The 25,269-nt window shown below is 65.2% G+C and overlaps 2 protein-coding genes across 2 annotated transcripts in view; one reads left to right on the top strand and one right to left on the bottom strand.

The window, feature by feature from the left end:
- Positions 1 to 4,947: 4,947 nt before the first annotated feature.
- LOC128827400 (glutamate receptor ionotropic, kainate 5-like) lies at positions 4,948 to 24,743 on the top strand. Its single transcript, XM_054011247.1, has 9 exons — positions 4,948 to 5,396; positions 11,074 to 11,204; positions 11,631 to 11,795; positions 14,855 to 14,952; positions 15,118 to 15,283; positions 22,592 to 22,770; positions 23,095 to 23,148; positions 23,530 to 23,691; positions 24,693 to 24,743. Exons 2-9 carry the CDS (start codon positions 11,120 to 11,122, stop codon positions 24,741 to 24,743), a joined length of 960 nt encoding a protein of 319 aa, XP_053867222.1. The 5' UTR covers positions 4,948 to 5,396; positions 11,074 to 11,119.
- Positions 24,744 to 24,833: 90 nt separating this feature from the next.
- ERF (ETS2 repressor factor) overlaps positions 24,834 to 25,269 on the bottom strand; it is an 8,095-nt gene continuing 7,659 nt past the window's right edge. Inside the window, 1 exon segment of the mRNA XM_054011245.1 lies at positions 24,834 to 24,883. Within this exon segment, the coding sequence (XP_053867220.1) occupies positions 24,834 to 24,883 (50 nt within the window).

Below are 25,269 nucleotides of genomic sequence, written 5' to 3'. Positions count from 1 at the left end.
AAACAATCAGCGTGGAGAGACTGTTCTGGGGTGGGGGATGGACTAGAAAACAACCCATGTTGCTGAGCTGGGGGGGGGGGTTGGGTCCTGGGGGGCTGGAGCAGGAGGGATCCAAGGGCAGGTGGAGGGGGTGTTGGGTTAGGGGCTCTATAGGGCTGTTAGAGGGTCGGGGGGTGTCCTGTTCGGGGGTGTTGGGGTTCCCGCTGCCCCTCCCACAATGGGGCGAGGTCACGGCCCAGTCTTTGTCCCCTGAGCTGAGATTGCGCCACACGCCGGGTTTGGGCAGCCGCTGGAGCGGGGTTATTAAGCACAGCAGGGACTGTACGCTGTGCGGTTGTAAGTGGTCGGCCCACAGCTGGTTCCCAGAGCCAAGGAACGGTGGGTGCGCAGTCGATATCGAACACTTCTCGCCCCGCGGGATGTTCCAGCTCGTCACACGCCGGCTTCCCCCTTCAGCCTGGGCCCAGGCTCCGCGGCTCAGCTCTGGCCTCCGGCGCAGGCCGGGAGGAGAAAGGCCAACGCACGGTGCCGCTGTCCCCGTTTTCCACCCTCAGTCGAGGTGCCTGACAAACACCAGCCCAGACCTGTCCTGGGGGGGCTCCGGCGTCCCCCCCCCCGCGTGATGCGCCCGCAGCCCCCCACAGCTTTGTAAAGCCCTTGTTTGCAGCTCCCCTGCGCTGATCGGGTGCTTGACGCCCTCCTGGGCGTGGGTCCCCCCCAGTTGCAGACACGCTCCCTCGGCCCCACGCACGACTCATGGCCTTGGACAGAACGATGGCTAGAGCAGATCCTGCCCTTCCCTGGCGCTCGGTACGAATGAGACCCTCGTCGGACGGGGGAATGCGGAGGGGCCGGGCACAGGGCGCCACGGGCAATGTCTCCCCTGTGTCTGCCTGTCCCCTCGCGCCGTCCCTCCTGTGGCCACCAGGTGGGGCTGTTCCACACTGGCCGGGGGTGGGGGGCAGGGGCAATGGTTCATTCCCTACCTGCTTCCCCGCCCCCCACCTGTGCCCCTCCCCCTTTCCCCACCTGGACAGGAGTGTGTGTGTGTGGGGTGTGGGTGGTGTCCTGGCAGGGGGCTGTTTCCCGGGCGAGGGACCCAGGCCTGGGAGGGGTCTTGTACATTAGGGGGTCACGTGGCTTTGGGTGGGTTGGAGCCTCCCCCCCATGGCACTACACATGCCTCCTGTGTTGACACAACACCCACCGCCCACCTGTCACCATCTCACGCTGACAACCTGCAGTGACAACACCCTGATGCACTGCAATATCCACTGATGCATCACACTGCATCTAACACACCCCTGGTGACAACCCCCGCCACCCAGCTGTCACTAACCATCTCATGTGGTGACACAACCCTCGGAGATACAACCCCCGCCGCCCAGCTGTCACTAACCATCTCACGTGGTGACACAACCCTCGGAGATACAACCCCCGCTGCCCAGCTGTCACTAACCATCTGACATGGTGACACAACCCTCGGAGATACAACCCCCGCCACCCAGCTGTCACTAACCATCTTTCCCACTGACACCCCCACGGCACCACCTGGCTTGCCCCCTCGGGCATTCCCCAGGCTCTCTCTGCCTGTGTGGGTACCAAACCGGGGGGGCCGAGGGCTTGGTCGGGGAGCGCCGGCCACACTGTGACGGGGGCTGAGGTGTTGGCCATGGGCGGTGTGGGTGTCACAGACTCCCAGGTCGGGCCCACTCGTGGCCCCGTGGGGGGTGCTCCTTTCAGTGCGACAGCCCTTCTCGGGGGTCCACTCTCTCTCGGGGTCAGGCCCCTCCACCTCCTGGAGCCGCACCTCTCTGAGCCTTAGCACGTCTGTCTCTGCCGTGGGCCCCCTCAGGGAGTCCACTCGCTCTGGACCCCCGGGGCCTCCACCCCCGAAGGGACGATGCCCTCCCCACCCCGTTCTCTAGCCCGGAGTGACTCTCAGCCAGCGTAATACAGGAGGTTTATTGAGCGTTGAACACAGCACAGGAAACTCTCCAGCCTCAGGCCTGGCCTCCCTCAGCCCAGCACATCCCAGTCTCCCTGCATCCAGGGGGGCTCTGCCTGGTCCCTCCTCTCCAGCCCAGAGCCTCCCTGCTCCCCGCTGGGCATCTGAGATCCCTGGCCCCAGCCCCCACCTCTGTCCATTGTCTTCTCTCCAGGGAAACAGGGTCGCCTGGTCCCCTCTCCCCTCTTCTGTCCTCTGCCCCCTCTGGCTGGAACCGGCTGGTCAGGTCCCCGGGGTCCTCTCCCCGCAGCCCATTGTCCCCCCACTGGCCAGAACCGGCTGTGACTTCTGAGCTGGGTCCTCAGGTCATCGGGTCACCGGTCGCTGGGGTGTCGGTCCTCCAGACCATTGGCTGGGTCCCAAGTTCCCTCTCCGGTCCTGTGTCCCAACGAACTCCCTCTCCCCTCCCCTCGTTAAACTAGTAACACCCAGGGACACTGAGTCCCACCCCCTCTGCATGCAAACCATTGAAACCCCACCGAAAACAAGCCCCCCCCACTTTGTCACAGGGGGATTCCCCGGCTTAGCCGCTGGCCAAGGGGGGGCTGGGGGGAGCCATGGCAGGCACCGGCGAGCTCCACCCATGTTAGTTCAGGGCCAGGCTGGCTGCGGGCTCTGCAGTGCCCCTCGTGTGGCCCCATGTGCCCCCTCGCCACCCAGCCACATGCTCACCTGCACGGCTAGTGGCGGTGCACACCTGTGTACCAGCATTGTGCCTGCTCTTACACACTTACCCGTATCCCCACCTCACCTGTTCACTGATAGCTGCCCCCTTCCCCCGCCAGCTGCACGTCTGCTAGTGCGGCACACACCCACATGTGCACACCCACTAGTGCAATGTGCACACCCTCAGTCTGCTGCACACAGACACTAGTGCATTGCACACCTCTACAGCCTGCTGGACACCTACTAGTGCAACACACACAACCTCTGGCTGCTGCAAACATGCTACGATGACTCCTGTGCACAAGACAGCCTCACCCTTTGTTCACACACTAGTGCAATGCACAGTCCCCCTAGCAAATGTTCTAATGCAACGTGCACACACAACGCAACCTCGCCCTTGGCATAGCCTGGGGCTCACACAGGGATTTGCACGAGGCTCCAAAGCCAATGGGTCATTCTCGGGGGGATCTTGATACACTGACACCCCATTTTCTAGCTGAAGGGGCACCAGATGGGGGGAGGGGCAGGGCAGGGGGCAGTTGTGTCTGGGGTGGCGCAGAGACATTTGCCCCAGCGGCTGCTGCATGGAGGGGGCTCCCCCCAGGAATGCCCATGGGGGAGACGTGTGCACATGCCCTGACATGCCCAGGGGATCCCCTCCCTGCCCCTGCTTCAGGCCCCTGGTGCCAGCCCCTCTGGAGTCGCTGGGGGCTCGTGTGCGAGTGCCTGACACACTCGCTCCCGGTTCTCACCCACTGACCATCCCCCAGGGGTGTCGTAGGAGCCCCCAAACCAGGCTCCTGAGACCCAGAGTCAGGAGCTGACCCGGCACCCAGGCCTGCCCCCCCCCGGGTCTTTCCATCTGCCCCCCTCACTCCCCACTGGACTCCTGCAGGGGACTGGGTCCCCCCTCACTTCTTGTCCCCAACTGCTGCATGGGCTGGCTACTAAACGGCCCCTGCGCCCTGCCCCAGAGGTGGCTGCATCTCAGTGCCAAGCGAGGGGGCTCTGTATAAACAATCCTCGCGCCCCGCCCCAGAGGTGGCTGCATCCTCACATTTTGCCCTCCACTTCTTGTGCACATTTGCCAAAGAGCTGTTGGGTGCAGGCCTGGTAGAGCCTGGGCTAGAAAGGAGGCGGGCGGCGGATCCCCTGGGGAGAATGGACCAGACCCCCCAGAGAGAACCCAGGAGTCCTGGCTCCCAGCCCCACCTGCTCTAACCCACCAGCCCCCACTCCCCTCCCAGAGCCGGGGAGAGAACCCAGGAGTCCTGGCTCCCAGCCCCCCTGCTCTAACCCACCAGCCCCCACTCCCCTCCCAGAGCTGGGATAGAACCTAGGAGTCCTGGCTCCCAGCCCCCCCACTCTGACCCACACTCCCTGACCTACTCCAGCTGGCCTAGGGGCACGTCTTTCTGGGTGGCTCTGAGCAAGGACAGTCTCCCCCCAACCCTCCATGGGAGCTGCACCCCAAGGCCCTAGCCCCACATTCCTGCTGCTGGTCTTGGATCTCAGTGTATTGAGCTTCCCCATAGCAGTGCCCAGCCGGGGCCTCTGGCGCTGCGAGCTTCCCCATAGCAGTGCCCAGCCGGGGCCACTGGTGCTGCGAGCTTCCCCACAGCAGTGCCCTGGTGCTGCGAGCTTCTCCACAGTAGTGCCCAGCCAGGGCCTCTGGTGCTGCGAGGTTCCCCACAGCAGTGCCCTGGTGCTGCGAGCTTCCCCACAGCAGTGCCCCCAGCTCCCTGTATCCTGCCTGCCCGAGGGGAGCTGGTGGCGATTGAAGCCATTTCCCCCACCCCAGCGGTTCCCAGAGAACCCCCCGCCCCCCAATCACCCTCCCTCCTCCCCCCGCCACAGCCCCGCCCCCGCCCCCCCCCCGCCGGGCCGGGTCGCTGCGGGGCCTCATTAGGATTCAGCTCGCGCCCGCGAGCGCCGCAGCGAATCTCAATGAGGAGACCCCCCCTCCCCCCCCGCGCCCGCCCCCCCGCTAGCCGCCCCCCCCAGCAGCCCCCCCGCCGCCCCTAGCAACCTCCCGTCCCCCTGAACCCCCCAGACCCCAGCCCGGCCCCGCGTCCCCCCAGCAGCCCCCGGCCGCCCCCCGACCCCGTGCAAAGGGGGAGTCTCTCCACCCCCTCATTCACCCCCCCACCGTAAGGCCCCGCCCCCGACGGAGGGTCCGGCCGCCCCCATCCCCCCTTTTCTCCATCCCCGCCCCCTCCCCCTCTCTCCGCCCCCCTCCATCTCCGCCCCCCCCCCCCCCACCGTCGCCGCGATGCGCCGGCCTCGGCTGATTGAGGGCTCCTGAAGCGCCCCCCCCGCTCCCCCCGCATCCTCTGCATCGCCCCCCCCGGCGGAAAATCGGGATTTGAACCCTCCCCCCGGAGATCAAGGCCGGGGCTGCGATCGGGGGGGGTGTCCGGCCCCCCCAGGAGGGCGAGCGGGGGCGGCGGTCGAGGGAGATTCGGGACGCCCCCCCCGGACAGACAGACGGACATGGGGCGTTTTCTCTTCTACCGGCAGTTCTCACCCCCCCCCTGCAAAACGCGGGGCGCTGACGCCTGAGCCCCCCTCACTGCGCCCCCCGCGCGTCTCGCCGCTGCCCGGGCTCCCCGGATTGCGGACTTGGGGGGCCCCGGACGGGCAGCGGGGGCCCCACCCCGAGCCGGGGGGGGGGCCGCGAGGCAGCCAGAGCGGGGGGGGCCCCGCGCCGATCACGGATTCCGTAAGTCTCGCTACTTTCCTGCCTGTTTGGGGGCGCCGGGGGGGGCAGCTCCGTGCCCCCCCCGCACTTTGGCGTGGCCTGTGCCGAAGCTCTGCGCACGCGTATGTGAGGCCGGGGGCGGTATGGGGGGGATTGGGGTGCGGGGGGAGCTGGGGGAGGGGAGGGGAACCCCGTCTGGTCTCTGGCGGCGATGGGGGGGCGGGAGACAAGGGGCAGAGACCGCGGGGCTGGGCCCGTCTGGCCCTGGCTGTATCCTGCGCCCCCCCCCCCGGCTCTGCTCCGGGCCCGCTGTCCCCCCCGCCTTCGCTAGACCCCGGCCCCCCCTTTTCTCTCTGCTCCGTCCTCGGCGCCCCCAGCTCGGCCTACCCCCCCCGGCCTGTCCCCATCACCCCCTTCCGCTGGGGGGACCTCCGGTGCCCCCCGTTAGCCCCAAACCCAGGGCTGAGCACACGAAGCGGGGGGGAGGGCACGGGGTCTTTCCCAGCTGGGGGCCCCCGGCCCCGATGCGGCCCGGGGGGGGCCTGGCTGGCTCACGGGGGACAGGGAATGGGGCTGGGGCCTGTCCCCACTGGGGGACCCCGGCCCCAATCCGGCCCGGGGGGGATTGGCTGGCTCACGGGGGACAGGGAATGGGGCTGGGGCCTGTCCCCACTGGGGGACCCCGGCCCCAATCCGGCCCGGGGGGGATTGGCTGGCTCACGGGGGACAGGGAATGGGGCTGGGGCCTGTCCCCACTGGGGGACCCCAGCCCCGATCCGACCCGGGGGGGACTGGCTGGCTCACGGGGGACAGGGAATGGGTCTGGGGCCTGTCCCCACTGGGGGACCCCGGCCCCAATCCGGCCCGGGGGGGATTGGCTGGCTCACGGGGGACAGGGAATGGGGCTGGGGCCTGTCCCCACTGGGGGACCCCAGCCCCGATCCGACCCGGGGGGGACTGGCTGGCTCACGGGGGACAGGGAATGGGTCTGGGGCCTGTCCCCACTGGGGGACCCCGGCCCCAATCCGGCCCAGGGGGGACTGGCTGGCTCAGGGGGGCAGGGAATGGGGCTGGGGCCTGTCCCCACTGGGGGACCCCGGCCCCAATCCGACCCGGGGGGGACTGGCTGGCTCAGGGGGGCAGGGAATGGGGCTGGGGCCTGTCCCCACTGGGGGACCCCGGCCCCGATCTGGCCCTGGCGGGGAGGACTGGCTGGCTCAGGGGGGCAGGGAATGGGGCTGGGGTCTGTCCTCGTTGGGGGGCCCCGGCCCCGATCCGGCCCCGGGGGGGACTGGCTGGCTCAGGGGGACAGGGAATGGGGCTGGGGTCTGTCCCCGCTGGGGGGCGGGGTGAGCTCTGGGACCCTCTAGCTGCTCAGTGGGTCCATGTGTGAATCGAGTTTGCTGGGTCTCACCAGAATCCCCCCACCCCGGGCATCAGCCGGCCCCCTTCGGCCACAGGCCCGAGCCACCTTCCCCCTGGGCCTGGGAGGGGTAACGGGGGGGAGGGGGCTGTCTGTATGCTCATCCTGCCCCCGCTCTGGGAGGGGGAGGGGTGCCTTTGACTAACCACCCCCCACACACGCAGGGTCCCCCATGTGCCCCCACCCCTCAGCCCCCTCTCTCCTAGGGCCTCCCCCCTCTCGGCAGCCCCCAGCACTCAAACCCTCTTGCTCCCCCCCAAGAGGGCCCCTCTACATATTCATCGCCCCAGGCCCCTGGTGGCCCCCCAATTCCGTGTCTCTCTCCTGCCTCCGAGCCCTGAGATCGAGGCCTCGCTCACCCGCAGCTGCAGGGGGCACAGAGGTGCCCCCCACGTTAGCATCCCCCGGCTCCCTGGCGCGGCCTGGGCAGGAGGGCTTGGTGCCGAGTCGCTAGCCAGGAGCTGGGCTATGGGGGGGGGAGGGGCATGGCCCGGTCTGGGTGTTGGGTTTTCGGCGCGGGGGGGACTGGGATATGGTGTTGGGCGGGGGGGAGACGGGCTGTGTCTCCAGACTGGCAGTTCCTTGGGGCTGAGTGCTGAGGGTTCAGGGGGTGAGTTAACTGCTGAGGGCACTGCTGGGGGAAGCTCGCAGCACCAGGGTCCCCAGCTGGGGGCACTTCTGGGGTGAAGCTCGCAGCGCCAGGGTCCCGGCTCAGAGCACTGCTGGGGTGAAGCTCGCAGCACCAGGGGCCCTGGCTGGGGCACTGCTGGGGTGAAGCTCGCAGCGCCAAGGGCCCTGGCTGGGGGCACTGCTGGGGGGAAGCTCGCAGCGCCGGGGGCCCTGGCTGGGGCACTGCTGGGGGGAAGCTCGCAGCCCCATCTCCCTGCTCAGATGTTGATACCTTTTGTGGCAGCCGGTAGCTGTTGCCGGGCAACAGGACACGGCTAGGAAGGAAGCTGGTGTCTCCAGGCAACGCTATCTGAGACCCCGCCCCCTTCTCCCTCCCCTCCCCCATGCAGCTGGTGGGGCATCAAGGGGTCACGTGACTGGGTTGGATTCCCATCCCCCCACTCCTGGACCATGGAGGGATGGGTGATTGGCCCCATCCCATCGCCCCAGCCCTCCAACCCCCCCCCCCCCCCCCCAGAACCTGGCCCCGAGACCCGTCCCCGTCCCCTCAACCCCTCTCCAGGAACCCGGCCCCAAGATGCGGCCCCGTCTCCCTGAATCCCCCCCGAGACACGGCCCCGAGACGCGGCCCCATCCCCCTGAATCTGCCCCCTGGGAACCCGGCATCGAGACGCGGCCCCATCCCCCCGAACCCTCCCCCCGGGAACCTGGCCCCAAGATGCGGCCCCGTCGCCCCGAATCCCCCCCGAACCCGTCCCCGAGATGCGGCCCTGTCCCCATGAATCCCCTCCCCCGGGAACCCGGCCCTGAGATGCGGCCCCGACCCCTCGAATCCCCTGCCCTGGGAACCCCACCCCGTCCCCCCGAATCCACCTCCGGGAACCCAGCCCCGAGATGCAGCCCCGTCCCCCCAAATCCACCCCTGGGACCCTGGCCCTGAGACACGGCCCCGTCCCTGTGCAACTGACGCTGTCCCAGCTCCCCCCTCCAACGGCACTGAGACGCCCCCTCCCTGGGGACCCTGGTGCTGCGAGCTTCCCCCCAGCAGTGCCCAGCCAGGGGCCGGGAAGTTGTTGGTGCTGCTCAGGGTTCAGGCCTGGTCGTCCCCCCTGCCCCTTTGCCCCGTGGGGGGCGTCTGGCTCCCCCCCTGCGCTCGCGCCCAGCCAGGCTGCGGGAAGCAACGTCGTGCTCAAGGTGAAGGTGGCGCGAGGACACTGCTGACTTGGCACAAACGGGGAGCGGTGCGGGGGGGGGAGCGGTGCCAGATGCTGCGAGACCCCTCCCCCACACTGCCACCAGGAGTCACCTTGGCCGGGGGCACCGTGGGGCAGGAAGTGGGGAGGAGGCTCAGTAGGGGGCGCTGTGGGGCAGGGGGGGTGAGTAAGGGGCGTGTCTTGGACTCCCAGGTCGGGCCCACTCTTGGCCCCGTGCGGTCCGTGGGGGGTGCCCCTTTCAGTGTGACAGCCCTTCTCGGGGGTCCACTCTCTCTCGGGGTCAGGCCCCTCCACCTCTCTGAGCCTTAGCACGTCTGTCTCTGCCGTGGGCCCCCTCAGGGAGTCCCCTTGCTCTGGGCCCCCGGGGCCTCCACCCCCGAAGGGACGATGCCCCCCCCACCCCGTTCTCTAGCCCGGAGTGACCCTCAGCCAGCGTAACACAGGAGGTTTATTGAGAGTTGAACACAGCACAGGAAACTCTCCGGCCACAGGCCTGGCCTCCCTCAGCCCAGCACATCCCAGTCTCCCTGCATCCAGGGGGGCTCTGCCTGCTCCCCCTCTCCAGCCCCGAGCCCCCCTGCTTCCCAGCTGGGCATCTGAGATCCCTGGCCCCAGGCCCCTCCTCTGTCCATTGTCTTCTCTCCAGGGAAACAGGGTCGTAAACCGGGGCCTCCTGTCCTCTCCGCTCTCCTCCGGCCCCTCGGGCTGGAACCGGCTGCAACTCCTGAGCTGGGTCTCCGGGTCGGGGTCTCAGGTCACCGGTCGCTGGGGTCTCCATTCTCCAGGCCATCGGCTGGGTCCCAAGTCCCCTCTCCGGTCCTGTGTCCCAACGAACTCCCTCTCCCCTCCCCTCGTTAAACCAGTAACACCCAGGGACACTGAGTCCCACCCCCTCCGCATGCAAACCAGGGGGCGCTGTGGGGCAGGGGGTCACTAGGGGGCGCTGTGGGGTGGGGTCAGTAGAGGGGGCTGTGGGGAGTCACTGGGGGCACTATGGGGTGGGTAGTTACTGTGGGGGCTGTGGGGTGGGGGGTCAGTAGGGGACTGTGCAGGGGGTCACTAGGGGGCGCTGTGGGGCGGGTGGTCAGTAGGTGGTGCTGTGGGGTGGAGGGTCAATGGGGGCGCTGTGGGGTGGGGTCAGTAGAGGGGGCTGTGGGGAGTCACTGGGGGCACTATGGGGTGGGGGGTTACTGTGGGATGGGGGGTCACTAGGGGGCGCTGTGGGGCGGTCGGTCAGTAGGGGGCGCCGTGGGGAGTCACTAGGGGGTGCTATGGGGTAGGGGGTTACTGTGGGGGCTGTGGGGTGGGGAGTCAGTAGGGGGCTGAGCGGGGGGGTCACTGGGGGCGCTGTGGGGCAGGCAGTTAGTAGAGGGGGCTGTGCGAGGGTCACTAGGGGGCGCTGTGGGGCGTCACTAGGGGGCGCTGTGGGGCGGGGGGTCACTAGGGGGCGCTGTGGGGCGGTCGGTCAGTAGGGGGCGCCGTGGGGAGTCACTAGGGGGTGCTATGGGGTAGGGGGTTACTGTGGGGGCTGTGGGGTGGGGAGTCAGTAGGGGGCTGAGCGGGGGGGTCACTGGGGGCGCTGTGGGGCAGGCAGTTAGTAGAGGGGGCTGTGTGAGGGTCACAAGGGGGCGCTGTGGGGCGTCACTAGGGGGCGCTGTGGGGCAGGGGGTCACTAGGGGGCGCTGTGGGGGGTCACTAGGGGGCGCTGTGGGGCGGGGGGTCACTAGGGGGCACTGTGGGGCGTCACTAGGGGGCGCTGTGGGGCGGGGGGTCACTAGGGGGCGCTGTGGGGCGTCACTAGGGGGCGCTGTGGGGCGGGGGGTCACTAGGGGGCGCTGTGGGGGGTCACTAGTGGGCGCTGTGGGGCGGGGGGTCACTAGGGGGCGCTGTGGGGCGGGGGGTCACTAGGGGGCGCTGTGGGGCGTCACTAGGGGGCGCTGTGGGGCGGGGGGTCACTAGGGGGCGCTGTGGGGCGTCACTAGGGGGCGCTGTGGGGCGGGGCATCACTAGGGGGCGCTGTGGGGCGGGGGGTCACTAGGGGGCGCTGTGGGGCGTCACTAGGGGGCGCTGTGGGGCGGGGGGTCACTAGTGGGCGCTGTGGGGCGGGGGGTCACTAGGGGGCGCTGTGGGGCGTCACTAGGGGGCGCTGTGGGGCGGGGGGTCACTAGGGGGCGCTGTGGGGCGTCACTAGGGGGCGCTGTGGGGCGGGGGGTCACTAGGGGGCGCTGTGGGGGGTCACTAGGGGGCGCTGTGGGGCGGGGGGTCACTAGGGGGCGCTGTGGGGCGTCACTAGGGGGCGCTGTGGGGGGTCACTAGGGGGCGCTGTGGGGCGGGGGGTCACTAGTGGGCGCTGTGGGGCGGGGGGTCACTAGGAGGCGCTGTGGGGCGGGGGGTCACTAGGGGGCGCTCTGCCATGTGACTCCCCCCCCAGGTGGCAGCCGGGGCCGCGGCGACGTTCCCCATGAGGAGGGTGGAAGATGCCGACGTCGCCCGCGCTGCTGCTGCTGCTGATCGTCAACTTCGCCCGCCTGAGCCTGCAGGTGCTGTCGTCACTGCGCATGGGTGAGGCGCCCCAGGGAGCCAGGGGCAGGGGCTGCGGGTCGGGAGTGAGGGGCACCGGCAGAGCTGGGGGGCAGCCCGGGGCTGGGGGGAAGGGGCTGCGGGTCGGGAGTGAGGGGCACCGGCAGTGCTGGGGGGGAGCCCGGGGCTGGGGGGAAGGGGCTGCGGGTCGGGAGTGAGGGGCACCGGCAGTGCTGGGGGGCAGCCCGGGGCTGGGGGACAGGGGCTGTGAGTCGGGAGTGAGGGGCACCGGCAGAGATGGGGGAGAGCCCAGGCCTGTGGGGCAGGGGCTGTGGGTCAGAAGTGAGGGGGCTGTGGATGGGAGGAGGCCATGGGAGGTGGCTGAGGATGGGGCGAGCTCAGTGGTGGGGGAGGGGTGTCTGTGGTGTCTCTGGACCCACGTGCCCCCCCCGGCTGTGTGCCCCCCAGCTGCGATCCTGGACGATCAGACGGTGTGTGGGCGCGGGGAGCGGCTGGCCCTGGCCCTGGCCCGGGAGCACATCAACGGCATCATCGAGGTGCCAGCGAAGGCCCGCGTGGAGGTCGAGATCTTCGAACTGCAGCGCGACAGCCAGTACGAGACCACTGACACCAGTACGTGTGCGAGGGGGCATGCGTGTGCGAGGTGAGATGCATGGGGAGTAGTGTGCAAGGGGGCCTGTGAGACCCCTGACACCAGTACGTGTGTGAGGGGGCGTGCATGAGACCACTGACACCAGGACATGTGCAGGGGGCATATGTGTGCAAGGACAGATGCATGGGGAGTAGTGTGCAAGGGGGCCTGTGACACCCGACACCAGGACGTGTGCAAGGGGGCGTGCATGAGACCACTGACACCAGTACGTGTGCGAGGTGAGATGCATGGGGAGTAGTGTGCAAGGGGGCCTGTGAGACCCGACACCAGTATGTGTGTGAGGGGGCGTGCATGAGACCACTGACACCAGGACATGTGCAGGGGGCATATGTGTGCAAGGACAGATGCATGGGGAGTAGTGTGCAAGGGGGACTGTGACACCCGACACCAGGACGTGTGCAAGGGGGCGTGCATGAGACCACTGACACCAGGACGTGTGCGAGCGTGCGTGCATGAGACCACTGACACCAGGACATGTGCAGGGGGCATACGTGTGCAAGGACAGATGCATGGGGAGTAGTGTGCAAGGGGGCCTGTGAGACCCCTGGCACCAGTACATGTGCAAGGGGACATGTGTGCAAGAGGGCCTGCGAGACCCCTGGCACCAGTACATGTGCAAGCGGAGTGTGTGCAAGAGACAAGCACAAGGAGTTGAGCGTGCAAAGGGAGCATGTGTGTGAGACCACTGACACCAGCACCTGTGCAAGGTGTGAGTGTGCAAGGGGTAGCCAGGACTAGTGTGTGAGGGAGTGACCCCATGTAACTGAGTGTGTAAACACACGAGGGAAGTGTGCAAGGGGGAGTGTGCACAAGGGTGGTTAGTCCAAAAGCACCTCTCCAAGGCCATCGTGGTATGGGGAGTGTGAGTAGATGAGGGTGAGTCCGTGACCCAACGGGGCTCGGAGCATGAGATTCCCCCAGGCCAGTCACGGCTGGGTGTGCAAGATGCGTGTTGTCGGAGAAAAACTGAGTTCTCACTATTTTGTTTAGATATCCTCATCTTCTTCCTCACTGGTCTGTTGCTCTTGAGACTGGACCAGTGAGGAAGAAGATGAGGATACCAAGGAGGAGGAAGAGGAGAAGGAGGAGGATACAGAAGAGCCCTGCTTTGTGATGAGAAGATGATGATAATGCAGTGGCAGCTGGAAACAACGTTCATTATTTTGTTTAGGTACAGCAAGTCAGAGGCTTTATTATTAACTCTCACATGTGCAGAGGAGAGAGCAAGCAGGTCTCTCCCTGGTAACTAATTACAGCAAGCATTTATACCTTTCATTACAGAAATAATGAGGGACAGCTGCATTTTGTTTATACATAGGCCATCTTGATATCTCATTTCCTTACTTGTTTTGACTCTTGCCTACATACAATTAGTTTCTATACCTTATCTACACAAGGTCTTCTACACCTTATCTATACTGAGGTCACAATGACTTCTTACACAGCTCTTTCTCACCCGTCTCACACAATCCTCACACAATCCTCGCTTCTACAAATCTCGCGTTATCAGGGTTATCAGGGTCACAGCTAGCTTGACTCTTGCTAACAAAGACTGTCTCTTGCTAACGAAGCCTGACTCTTGCTAACAACCATCATGCATTGCAGTTCCCTTCTGTCAGTTCTTTTCTCTGCTTCCACAGTGTGCACACGTGGGCCCAGCCCTCACTGGCTGGGGATGATCTGTGTGTAATCAGGGACATGGGCGTGTGCTGGGCACAAGTGTGCAAGGAGGAGAACGGATATGAGCGTGTGCTGGGAGTGTGCAGGACACTGAGGTGATGGGGAGTGTGAACGTTTGTGTGCGTAGGGGGCGTGTCCAAAGGGGGTGTGTGGAAGGGTCCCGGGGTCCTGGCATGGGGTTTGGGGAGCTCCGGGTGAAGCCAGGCAGGGCTCTGGGGCAGCGTCTCCCCACAGGGCACCTGTCACCAGGGCCGGGCACCTGCTTGGCTTCGGGGGCTCCTGGGTCCGACCTCGGAGCGTTCAGCCCTCTGGGTGCACCGGGCCCCCTCACAGCGAGTCCTCCTGGACGGGGCCCCTGGGGAGCCTCATGTGCCCCCAAAGGGCCCTGCCCCCCCGCAGTGACTCCCAGGCAGCGAGTGACCCCGACGTGGGGACCCAGCGTAGAACAGAGCTTGTGAGACCAGGGACCTGCAGCAAAGTCTGTTGGGGGGGACCCAGAGCCCCGGGTGCCCCCCAGACCAGGAGACTGAGTCTCTTCCCGCAGCCCAGCCTCAACCACAACCCGCTGCCCCTCTCCAGGCTTTGCCCCTTGCCCGGGATAGCAGGTCCCTGGGTGGCACCAGGACCCTGGCTGGCTCTGCAGGGCCAAGCTCCAGCCATCGGTGAGCAGGTTCTGAGCGTGGCCGGGCGGGTCGCTGCACCAATCACACCCCCTGAGCCCCCCACCTAGTACCTGACACACAGGGGAAACTGAGGCACCCACAATATTTAGAGAAACATTATGAACATTCCCACTGCATCACAGCAGGAGAGTGAGGGTGAGTGGGTATGTGCAAAGATGAGGGTGTGTGTTTGTGGAAGGAAAAGTGTGCAAGGTGGGTGTGCAAGGATGAGACTGTGTGCATTCATGGACAGACAAGCATGTGAGTGTGAATGGACAGGTCATGCATGTTTGTGGCAAGAGGAGGATGTGTGTGAAAGCATAAGTGTGTCAGGGTGTGTGTGTGAGGGTGGGTGTGCAAAGGTAATTGTGCAGGACATGCATGCTTGTGGAGGGAGGAGTGCACATGTGTGAGGGTGGGCATGCAATGGGGAGTGTGCAAGGGTTGTGTGTAAGTGTGCGTGCAAGCAAGCGTACATAGGGTGTGTGTTTGTGGAGGGAGGATCACACGTGTGCGAGGGTAGGTGTGCAATGGTGAGCATGCATGTGTGGGGGTTGGCATGTGAGTGTGCAAGGGTATGATTGTGGGGGAGGTGCCCGTGTGTGCGTGCGCGTGCGAGGGTGGGCGTGTGAGGGTCTGGCTGGCCGGCATGCCCCACACACGCTCTCTCCCCACAGTGTGCCAGATCCTGCCCAAAGGGGTGGTGTCGGTTCTGGGTCCTGCATCGAGTCCAGCCTCGGCCGCCACCGTCAGCCACATCTGTGGGGAGAAGGAGGTAAATGGGGGGTGGGCGGGACCCCCTGAATCCAGGGGAGAGCCTTGCCCCTCCCCTTGCACCCCATCACCCCACTGCTCCCTTGTTCCCCACATCTCCAGTGCTTCCCCCTGCCCTCCCCGGCCCGACGCCCCCTCTGGGTCCTGACCCTCTCGCTCCCCCCAGATACCCCACGTGAAGGTGGGCCCCGAGGAGACCCCCCGGCTCCAGTATCTTCGCTTCGCCTCCGTCAGCCTCTACCCCAGCAACGAGGACCTGAGTCTGGCCCTGGCCCGGATCCTGCAGTCCTTCAACTACCCCTCGGCCAGCCTCATCTGCGCCAAGGCCGAGTGTGAGGGGCACAGCGGGGGGCGCCATGGGTTGGGGGTCAGAGGGGGGCACCGTGGGGAAGAGGGGGATGGAGGAGTCAGAGGGGGGCACCATGGGGCAGAGAATGGAAGGGGGTTGGTAGGGGGCACCGTGGGGCAGGGGTCAGAGGGGGGCACCGTGGGGCGGGGGTCAGAGGGGGGAACTGTGGGGCAGAGAATGGAAGGAGTTGGCAGGGGGCGTCATGGGGCAGGGGTCAGAGGGGGCACCATGGGGAAGAGGGGGATGGGGGGTCAGAGGAGGGCGCCATGGGGCAGAGAGTGGAAGGGGGTTGTGTCACGGAGTGTGGGGGACTCAGGGCCCTGTACCCCCGGCTTCCTGCGATTCCCCGTGACTCTCAGCCAGCCAGTGAAGCGGAAGGTTTATTGGATAACAGGAACACAGTCTACAACAGAGCTTGTAGATACAACCAGGACCCCTCAATCAAGCCCTCTTGGGGAGCGCAGGGAGCTTAGACCCCAGCTTGGGGTTCCCTGCGTTGCACCTCCCAGCCCAAAACTGAAAACTCCCAAATCCCTCCAGCAGCTCTCTCCCCCCTCCCCTCTGCTCCTCCTCCCCTTTGTTCTGTCTCCCGGGCAGAAGGTGTCACTTCCCCCACCCCCCTCCTGGCTCAGGTTACAGCTCAGGTACCTCAATGTAACTCCCAGGCTCCATTCCCAGGTCAAATCTGCCCTGCTCCCTGCTCCGTCACATCTCTCCCCCCTTCGAGACTGAACTGAGCGGGGTCACTCTGACCAGTGACCTGGGGAAGTTCAGGGCTCCCTCTCCGGGACAATGCGTCCGCTATCAGGTTGTCACATCCCTTCACATGGACCACGTCCATGTCATAATCCTGCAGGAGCAGGCTCCACCTCAGGAGCTTGGCGTTGGCTCCTTTCATCTGGTGCAGCCAGGTCAGGGGAGAGTGGTCGGTGTGCACGGTGAAGTGACGCCCAAAGAGATATGGCTCTAGTTTCTTGAGGGCCCACACCATGGCCAGGCATTCCTTCTCGATGGCCGCGTAGTTCTGCTCCCGGGGTAGCAACTTCTTGCTCAGGTACACGATGGGGTGTCTCTCCCCCTTTTCATCCTCCTGCATTAACACCGCCCCCAGTCCCGTGTCTGAGGCGTCGGTGAACACCATAAAGGGCTTGTCAAAGTCTGGGTTTGCCAGAACTGGGCCACTGACCAGAGCCTCCTTCAGCGCCTGGAGAGCCTCCTGGCACTCCTCGGTCCAGACCACTTTGTCTGGCTTCCCCTTCTTGCACAGCTCAGTGATGGGGGCGGCTATGGCGCTAAAGTGGGGCACGAACCTCCGATAGTACCCTGCCATCCCAATAAAGGCTTGGACCTGCTTTTTGGTTTGAGGAGCGGGCCAGTCTCTGATCACCTCCACTTTGGCTGGTTCCGGCTTTAGGCAGCCGCTTCCCACCCGGTGGCCTAGGTAGGATACCTCAGCCATCCCCACCTTGCACTTCTCCGGTTTTACGGTCAGCCCAGCCTTCTGGAGTCGGTCCAGCACTTGTCTAACCTGGGATATGTGGTCCTCCCAGGTCTGGCTAAAGACACAGATGTCATCGATATACGCCACGGCAAAACTCTCCATCCCCCTCAGTAGCTGATCCACCAGGCGCTGGAAGGTGGCCGGCGCTCCCTTGAGGCCGAAGGGCAGGGTCAGGAACTCATAGAGCCCCAGAGGGGTGACAAAGGCCGATTTCAGCCTGGCATCTGCATCCAGCAGCACTTGCCAATAGCCCTTTGTAAGATCCATGGTGGTAAGGTACCGAGCACCTCCCAGCTTGTCTAGGAGCTCGTCCGGCCTGGGCATGGGGTAGGCATCGGCTACAGTGATGGCATTGAGCTTCCGATAGTCCACACAGAACCGGATCGACCCGTCCTTTTTGGGGACCAGCACCACCGGCGAGGCCCAAGGGCTGGAAGACGGCTGGATTACCCCCAAAGCCAGCATGTCATTGACCTCTCTTTCCAGGTCCTGAGCAGTTTTCCCTGTGGCTCGGAAGGGGGAGCATTTTATAGGCGGGTGCGATCCTGTCTGCACCCGGTGGACAGTCAGATTAGTGCGTCCAGGCTGGTTGGAAAACAGCTGTTGGTACAGATGCAGCACCCCTCCGATCTCAGCTCGCTGGGCAGGGGTCAACCGATCAGAGAGGGGAATTGCTTCCAGGGGGGAACCAGCTCTTGTCCCAGGGAATAGATCTACTAAAGCGTCATCTCCCTGCTCCTCCCAGTGCCCACACACGGCCAACACCACATTCCCCCTGTCATAATATGGCTTCATCATATTCACATGGTACACCCGGTGGTGGTGTGCCCGGTTCGACAGCTCCACCACATAGTTTACCTCATTTAGTTGCTTGACAACCTTGAAGGACCCTTCCCAGGCGGCCTGGAGTTTGTTCTTCCTCATGGGGATGAGGACCATCACCTGATCCCCGGTGGCGAAGGCGCGGGCCCGCGCCATGCGGTCATACCAGATCTTCTGCTTCCTCTGGGCTCTGGCCAGATTCTCCCTGGCCAGGCCCATGAGCTCGGCAAGTCTTTCCCGGAAGGTCAGGACATACTCCACCACCGACTCTCCGTCAGGAGTGGCCTTCCCCTCCCATTCGTCTCTCATCAGGTCCAGGGGCCCCCTTACCCGCCTTCCATATAACAGTTCGAAAGGCGAAAACCCGGTAGACTCCTGGGGTACCTCCCTGTACGCAAACAGCAGGTGAGGTAAGTACTTGTCCCAGTCCTGCGGGTGCTGATTCATAAATGTTTTCAGCATCATTTTTAGCGTCCCATTGAACCTCTCCACCAGCCCGTTGGATTGGGGGTGATATGCTGAGGCCCAGTTGTGCCGGACCCCACATCTCTCCCACAAGCACCGGAGTAGGGCCGACATGAAGTTGGAACCTTGGTCCGTCAAGACTTCCTTGGGGAACCCCACTCGGCTGAAAATGGTCAGCAGCGCATCCGCCACAGTGTCTGCTTCAATGGACGATAAGGGCACTGCCTCGGGGTAGCGGGTGGCGAAATCGACCACCACCAGGATGTATTTCTTCCCAGACCGGGTCGTCTTGCTGAGAGGTCCCACTATGTCCATGGCCACCTTCTGGAAAGGCTCCTCTCTGATGGGCAAAGGCCTCAACGCTGCTTTCCCCTTGTCCCGGGCCTTCCCCACCCTCTGGCAGGGGTCACAGGATCGGCAGTACTGCCGGACGTTGGTGAAGACCCCGGGCCAGTAAAAGTTCTGTAGCAGCCTCTGCCTGGTGCGCCGGATCCCCTGGTGCCCTGCGAGAGGGATGTCATGGGCCAGGTACAGTAGCTTGTGGCGAAACTTCTGGGGAACCACCAGCTGCCTCCTGATCCCCCACGACTCCACTTCCCCTGGGGGAGCCCATTCTCGGTACAGGAACCCCTTCTCCCACAGGAACCTCTCCTGGCAGCCTCTCCCCATGGTCTGTACCGCCCTGAGGTCAGCCAGGTCCCTTATCTTCTGCACCTCGGCCTGGAACTCAGCAGCTGGGACAGGGCTGGGCACCTGCTCTCTCTCGCCGGCTGGGTCTGAGGCCGCAGCCTCCCTGAGCCGTGTCCCTGGGTGTTCCCTCCCCACCAGGTTAGGGTCCTGCGCCTCAGGCAAGACACCCTCCCCAAGGTCAGGGCACAGTGCTCCTCACCGGCTTTGACTACGGATCCCGACCAGGGCACCCTGGGGGTTGCTTGGCCAGTCCTTCAGGTCCCCCCCATCAACACCTCAGTGGGCAAATACGGGTGTACCCCCATATCCTTGGGGCCCGTCAGGGTCAGGTAGGTGTTGGGCACCACCCGATTTGGGGCCACCACCTCGGGCCGGGCCAGCGTCACCTCTGCGCCCGTATCCCAGTATCCATTGACCTTCCTCCCATCCACCTCCAGGGGAACAAGGTACTCTCTCCGGAGGGACAGCCCCGCGCCCACCGTATAAACCAAAACCCCTGAGTCTGGAGCATCCAGCCCCCCAGAGGAGCTGGCCTGGAGCTCTCCTCCCTCCTTAGCAGGTGGTACTCTGCCAGCCCCCCTTCCCTGGGAATGCTGCCTCTCGCCGGGCTGGGTCTCTACCCAGTCAACCCTCTGTGGGTTCGGTCTGCTCAGTCTGTCCCTGAGCCTGGGGCACTGGGCCCGTATGTGGCCTCTTTGGCCACAGTGGTAGCAGCCCATGTCCCGTGGGTCCCCTCGAGCGGGTCGGATGGACCTGACGCTGGATGTTCCCCTTTGGTGGGGGTTCTCCATATTTCCCCACTGGGAGGTCCCATGGTGACTCTCTCTCTGCGTTGTGGCGGGACTGTTCCTTTGGGACTCCTCCCTGTTATCCCCTGCCCGACTGTTCACAAACTCGTCGGCCAACTGGCCTGCATGCTGCGGGTTCTCTGGTTTTTGGTCCATCAACCATCGCCTCAGGTCGGATGGGCACTGCTCATACACGTGCTCCAGTATGAATAGGTCAAGCTGGTCCTCTTTAGTTTGGGCCCCAGCTGTCCACTTGCGGGCATACCCCTGCGCCCGGTTGACTAGTTGTAGGTATGTGACCTCACGGGTTTTACGCTGACTCCGGAACCTTTCCCGGTACATCTCAGGGGTCAGCCCAAACTCGCGGAGCAGGGCCTTTTTGAACAGTTCGTAGTCCCCTGTCTCCGCCCCTTTCAGTCGGCTGTACCCCTCCCTGGCTGTGGAGTCCAGTGAGGGGATGAGAAACTGGAGCCTGTCTGCAGGGCCAACCTGGAGCAGCTCGCAGGTATTCTCAAAGGCCGTCAGGAAGGTATCCATGTCCTCCGCCTCCTTACGCTGGGCCAGGAAGCACTTATCAAAGCTCTTTGCAGTCTTGGGTCCCCCCTCGCTCACCGCAGCCGGGCCCCAGTGCTCCTCAGCCTGGCCAGTTCCAGCTCATGCTGATGTTGGTTCTCCTCTTCCCGCTCCTGCTTCAGTTCTTGCTGCCTTAACTCGAGCTCTTTCAGTCTCAGCTCCCTGTCACATTCCAGCCGCATCCGCTCCCGGGACGGGGAGCTCCGCCGGGACGATCCCCTGCTGGCTGCCGGGGTCAGGGTGCCCTCGGTATTCGCTGGGCTTCCCCCAACCCCTCCCCTAGGTATAGGTAGGCAGGGTCTCGGGATGTCCTCGGCAGCAGTCTGACCCCTCCCAGCCATGTCAGGCCCCGGGGCCCACGCTGCATCCGCTGGGCGGCTTCCCTCAGGGACAGGGCTCGGTTCATCCAAGCGATCCCTCTCCTCCAGCTGGGCAATGAGCTGTTCTTTGGTGGACCTCCCAATGCGCAGCCCCTCTGCCTGCACAGCTCCACCAGGTCGCTCTTAAGGCGTTTAGCATCCATCCTCCTGCTGGCCACTTGCCGGCCTGTGCTCTCCGCTTTCCACCGTTCCAGGGGGACCCCTAGTGTGCCAGCCCTTCTTCAGGTCACCACCTCTCTGCCAGGGTCGAGCTGCAGCCTCCTCCGCCCCGGGACCGCTCGCTGCGATCCCCCAGGGACCCTGTTACTGCAACAGTCCTTCTCGCTGGTCACACACTCCTAGGGGTAAATGTTGTACTTAAAGTCCTGCACAGGATCTTTTCAGGGGGAATAAGGCAAAACGCCACATTTATTAGTAATACATGTATTCATTAACACTGTATTATATGCATATAATATATTACACTTACACTCACACACACACACAAACACACTCCCTCTTGTTGTTACCAATTAGTTGCTCCCCTTAACTTCACTGGCCAGGTGAGTTAGATGGGGGAGGGGGTGGAGCCGGGCTTCTGCCGATCCGGATCGATGCTCCCATGTTGACAAGATGAGACCCGGGGTCCTCTGCAAGACACCTCACTTTTATAGCAGCTTTTCTCTTATGCAAATCTAGACCAGATTCAAACTCTGTGTCTGTGTCCATTGGTCCTTTGTGCTGCTTCCTTCTGGGTGTTGTCCCAATGCTGCAAAGAGGGTGTTTCCAAAAGAAGGTGCTTGCTTCTAACCCCCGAGGCCATCGGTATGTCTGCTTGTCTTTAATGAGCCCACTTGACACGTTTTATTGTCCTTGGGTCTGGCTCCCAGCCCCTCTCCAACAGTTGAGGCTGTCTGGAGGTGCTGCCTTCCATGCCTTGCTCATCCACACCTCATTCATTCAACAGGGCAATTGATTAAGAGTGGGGGGCGGAGAGCTCTTGTTCTACTGCTAGCAAAAAGAAATTTTTCTTCTATCTTATTCTATCCTTAGGGGCTATAATATTATACCAAGGGCAATGCAAAGTTTCTAAATGAGGCTTAGATACAAAGTCCCATGAAAACAGAGGTCACACGTGGGTAGACCCACCACAAGGTTATATGAAGAGGCACAATGTAAAGTCATATGAAAATTATCAGAGATTGATCTACATTAATCACCCCCTGAAACCGTCTCTCTCTGACTCTTCAGCCCACCTGGTCCCCGTCGATCCCCCTTAGTTTTACTGTTCCCCAGTCACTCACTGCAGGAAGCGCCGTCCACGGGGTGCAGTAGATCCCACCTCTGCCACCAGTTGTCACGGAGTATTGGGGGACTCAGGGCCCTGTACCCCCCGGGTTCCTGCGATTCACCATGACTCTCAGCCAGCCAGTAAAGCGGAAGGTTTATTGGAGAACAGGAACACAGTCTACAGCAGAGCTCGTAGATACAACCAGGACCCCTCAATCAAGCCCTCTTGGGGAGTGCAGGGAGCTTAGACCCCAGCTTGGGGTTCCCTGCGTTGCACCTCCCAGCCCAAAACTGAAAACTCCCAAATCCGTCCGGCAGCTTCTCCCCCCTCCCCTCTGCTCCTCCTCTCCTTTGTCTCCTGGGCAGAAGGTGTCACTTCTCCCACCCCCCTCCTGGCTCAGGTTACAGCTCAGGTACCTCAATGTAACTCCCAGGCTCCATTCCCAGGTCAAATCCGCCTGCTCCGTCACAAGTTGGCAGGGGGCGTTATGGGGTGGGGGTCAGAGGGGGGCACCATGGGGCAGAGAGTGGAAGGAGTTGGCAGGAGGCGGCATGGGGCAGGCGTCAGAGGGGTCAGCAGGGGGTGCCATGGGGCAGAGAGTGGAAGGAGTTGGCAGGGGGAGCCATGGGGCAGGCGTCAGAAGGGGGCGCCATGGGGCAGAAAGTGGAAGGAGTTGGCAGGGGGAGCCATGGGGCAGGCGTCAGAGGGGTCAGCAGGGGTCACCATGGGGCAGGGTGGAAGGGGGTCCAGAGGGGGGCGCCGTTCTGCAGGGGCTGGACCCTGCTCGTCCTGCCCCCTCCAGGTCTGCTGCGATTGGAGGAGCTTGTGCGCCAGTTCCTCATCTCCAAGGAGACGCTGTCGATCCGGATGCTGGATGATGCCCACGACCCGACGCCGCTGCTGAAGGAGATTCGGGACGACAAGATCTCAACTATCATCGTGGATGCCAACGCCTCCCTCTCCTACCTCGTCCTCAAGAAGGTGACGGGCCAGGCACTGCTGGGGAAGCTCGCAGCGCCAGGGTCCCGGATGGGGGCACTGCTGCGGGAAGCTCGCAGCGCCAGGGTCCCGGCTGGGGGCACTGCTGCGGGAAGCTCGCAGCGCCAAGGTCCCGGCTGGGGGCACTGCTGCGGGAAGCTCGCAGCGCCAGGGTCCCAGCTGGGGACACTGCTGGGGGAAGCTCGCAGCGCCAGGGTCCCAACTAGGGGCACTGCTGCGGGAAGCTCGCAGCGCCAGGGTCCTGGCTGGGGGCACTGCTGGGGGAAGCTCACAGCGCCAGGCTCTAACTCTCTGGTTCTTTGGCAGGCCTCGGAGCTGGGCATGACCTCGGCCTTCTACAAATACATCCTGACCACCATGGTGAGCCGGGGCGCGGCCGGGGGCCCCGCGCTGCAGGGGGGCTGGCTCGCATGCCTGTGACCCCCGGCCATTAGCCACCCCCCAGCCGCGGCACCGGGGAACCGTTCGCTGCCGGCCTGTCCTGCCTGGGCACCCCCCCGACCCGCAGCCCCCGACTCGCTGGGGCCCCCCTCCCGACCCGCAGCCCCCGACTCGCTGGGGCCCCCCCTCCCGACCCGCAGCCCCCAGCACTGCCGAGCTGTCGGGGCCCCCCCTTCTGACCCGCAGCCCCCCACTAGTTGGGGCCACCCTCCTGACCCGCAGCCCCCCACTAGTCGGGGCCCCCCCTTCCACCCGCTGCCCCGCGTGGGTCTGACCCCCGGCTGCTGCGGCCCCCTGCAGGATTTCCCCAGCCTGCGGCTGGATGAGGTGCTGGACGATCACTCCACCGTCCTGGGCTTCTCCCTGCTGAACACCAGCCACCGCTTCTACCCCGACTTCGTCCGGAGCCTCAACATGTCCTGGCGCGAGACCTGCGAGCGCAGCCCCTTCCCCGGCCCCACGGTGAGCCCCCCGGGACTCCGGCCTGCCCCCTGCCCTTCCCCGGCCCCACGGTGAGCCCCTGGCCTGCCCCCCGGCCCCACGGTGAGCCCCCCCGGCCCCTGCCTGCCCTCCGGCCCTTCCCCAGCCCCACGGTGAGCCCCCCGGGACTCCGGCCTGCCCCCTGCCCTTCCCCGGCCCCACGGTGAGCCCCCTGGCCTGCCCCCCGGCCCCACGGTGAGCCCCCCCGGCCCCTGCCTGCCCTCCGGCCCTTCCCAGCCCCACGGTGAGCCCCCCGGGACCCCGGCCTGCCCCCGCCCTTCCCCGGCCCCACGGTGAGCCCCCCCGGGACCCCGGCCTGCCCCCCGCCCTTCCCCGGCCCCACGGTGAGCCCCCCGGGCCCCCGGCCTGCCCCCCGCCCTTCCCTGGCCCCACAGTGAGCCCCCAAGGACCCCCGGCGTGCCCCCCGCCCTTCCCCGGCCCACGGTGAGCCCCCCGGCCCTTCCCCGGCCCCACGGTGAGCCCCCCGAGCCCCCGGCCTGCCCCTTGGCCCTTCCCCGGCCCCATGGTGAGACCCCTGGGCTCCTGGCCTGCCTCCTGCCCCTTCCCTGACACCACGGTGAGCACCCCCGGCCCCCAGCCTGCCTCCCAGCCCTTCCCCGGCCCCACAGTGAGACCCCCAGGCCGCCGGCCTGCCCCCCGGCCCTTCCCTGGCCCCCTAGTGAGACCCCCCAGGCCCCCGACCTGCCCCCCGGCACTTCCCCAGCCCCACAGTGAGACACGGGCCCCCGGCCTGCCCCTGGCCCTTCCCCAGCCCCATGGTGAGCCCCCCCGGACCCCTGGCCCTTCCCGGCCCCCCGGTGAGCCCCCCGGTCCCAGCCCTGCCCCCCGGGACCCCAGCCCCTTCCCTGGGCCCATGGTGAGCCCCCTCCAGCCCTGCCCCCCGGGACCCCAGCCCTGCCCGCTCCAGGCTACTGCCCCCTAGGCCCCACAGCCCTGCCCCCCTCTGGGCTCATGCCCCCCAGACTCCACACTTTGACATGACCCCATCAAGGGGATGGGGGCTGTTTGTTTAGGGCTGTGGCAGGACATGGGGGCGTCCCTGAGCCAGGGGCCCTGTGATTGGCATCGGGGGGGAGACGGATGGAGGGGCAGCTGGGGGACCCCTAGTTTGAGGAAGATAAAGTATGAATGGGGGGCATGGGGGAGCCCCTTGCTGGGGAGGGATTGGGGACACTGGGGGGAGGGGTGGGGTGTTTGAGGGATTGGGGCACTGGGGGAAAAGTTGGGGTGTGGGAAGGAATTGGGGTGTTTGGGAGATTGGGGTGCTGGGGGAGGGGTGGGAGAGTTGGAGGGATTGGGGGGTGCTGGGGGAGGGGTGGGGGAGTTGGGGGGAGTTGAGGGGATTGGGGGTGCTGGGGAAGGGGTTGGGGGTGGGGTGGGGGAATTGGGGGATTGGGGAACACTGGGGGAGGGGTTGGGGTGTTTGGGAGATTGGGGGTGCTGGGGAAGGGGTTGGGGGTGGGGGGGAGGGGTGGGGGAGTTGGGGGAATTGGGAGGCACTGGGGGAGGGGTTGGGGTGTTTGGGCATTGGGGGTGCTA

The sequence above is a fragment of the Malaclemys terrapin genome, chromosome 21, assembly GCF_027887155.1.
Source record: "Malaclemys terrapin pileata isolate rMalTer1 chromosome 21, rMalTer1.hap1, whole genome shotgun sequence".
NCBI lineage: Eukaryota > Metazoa > Chordata > Testudines > Emydidae > Malaclemys > Malaclemys terrapin.
Note: the sequence above shows the minus strand (reverse complement) of the source record. Positions and strands in the feature narration are given on the sequence as shown.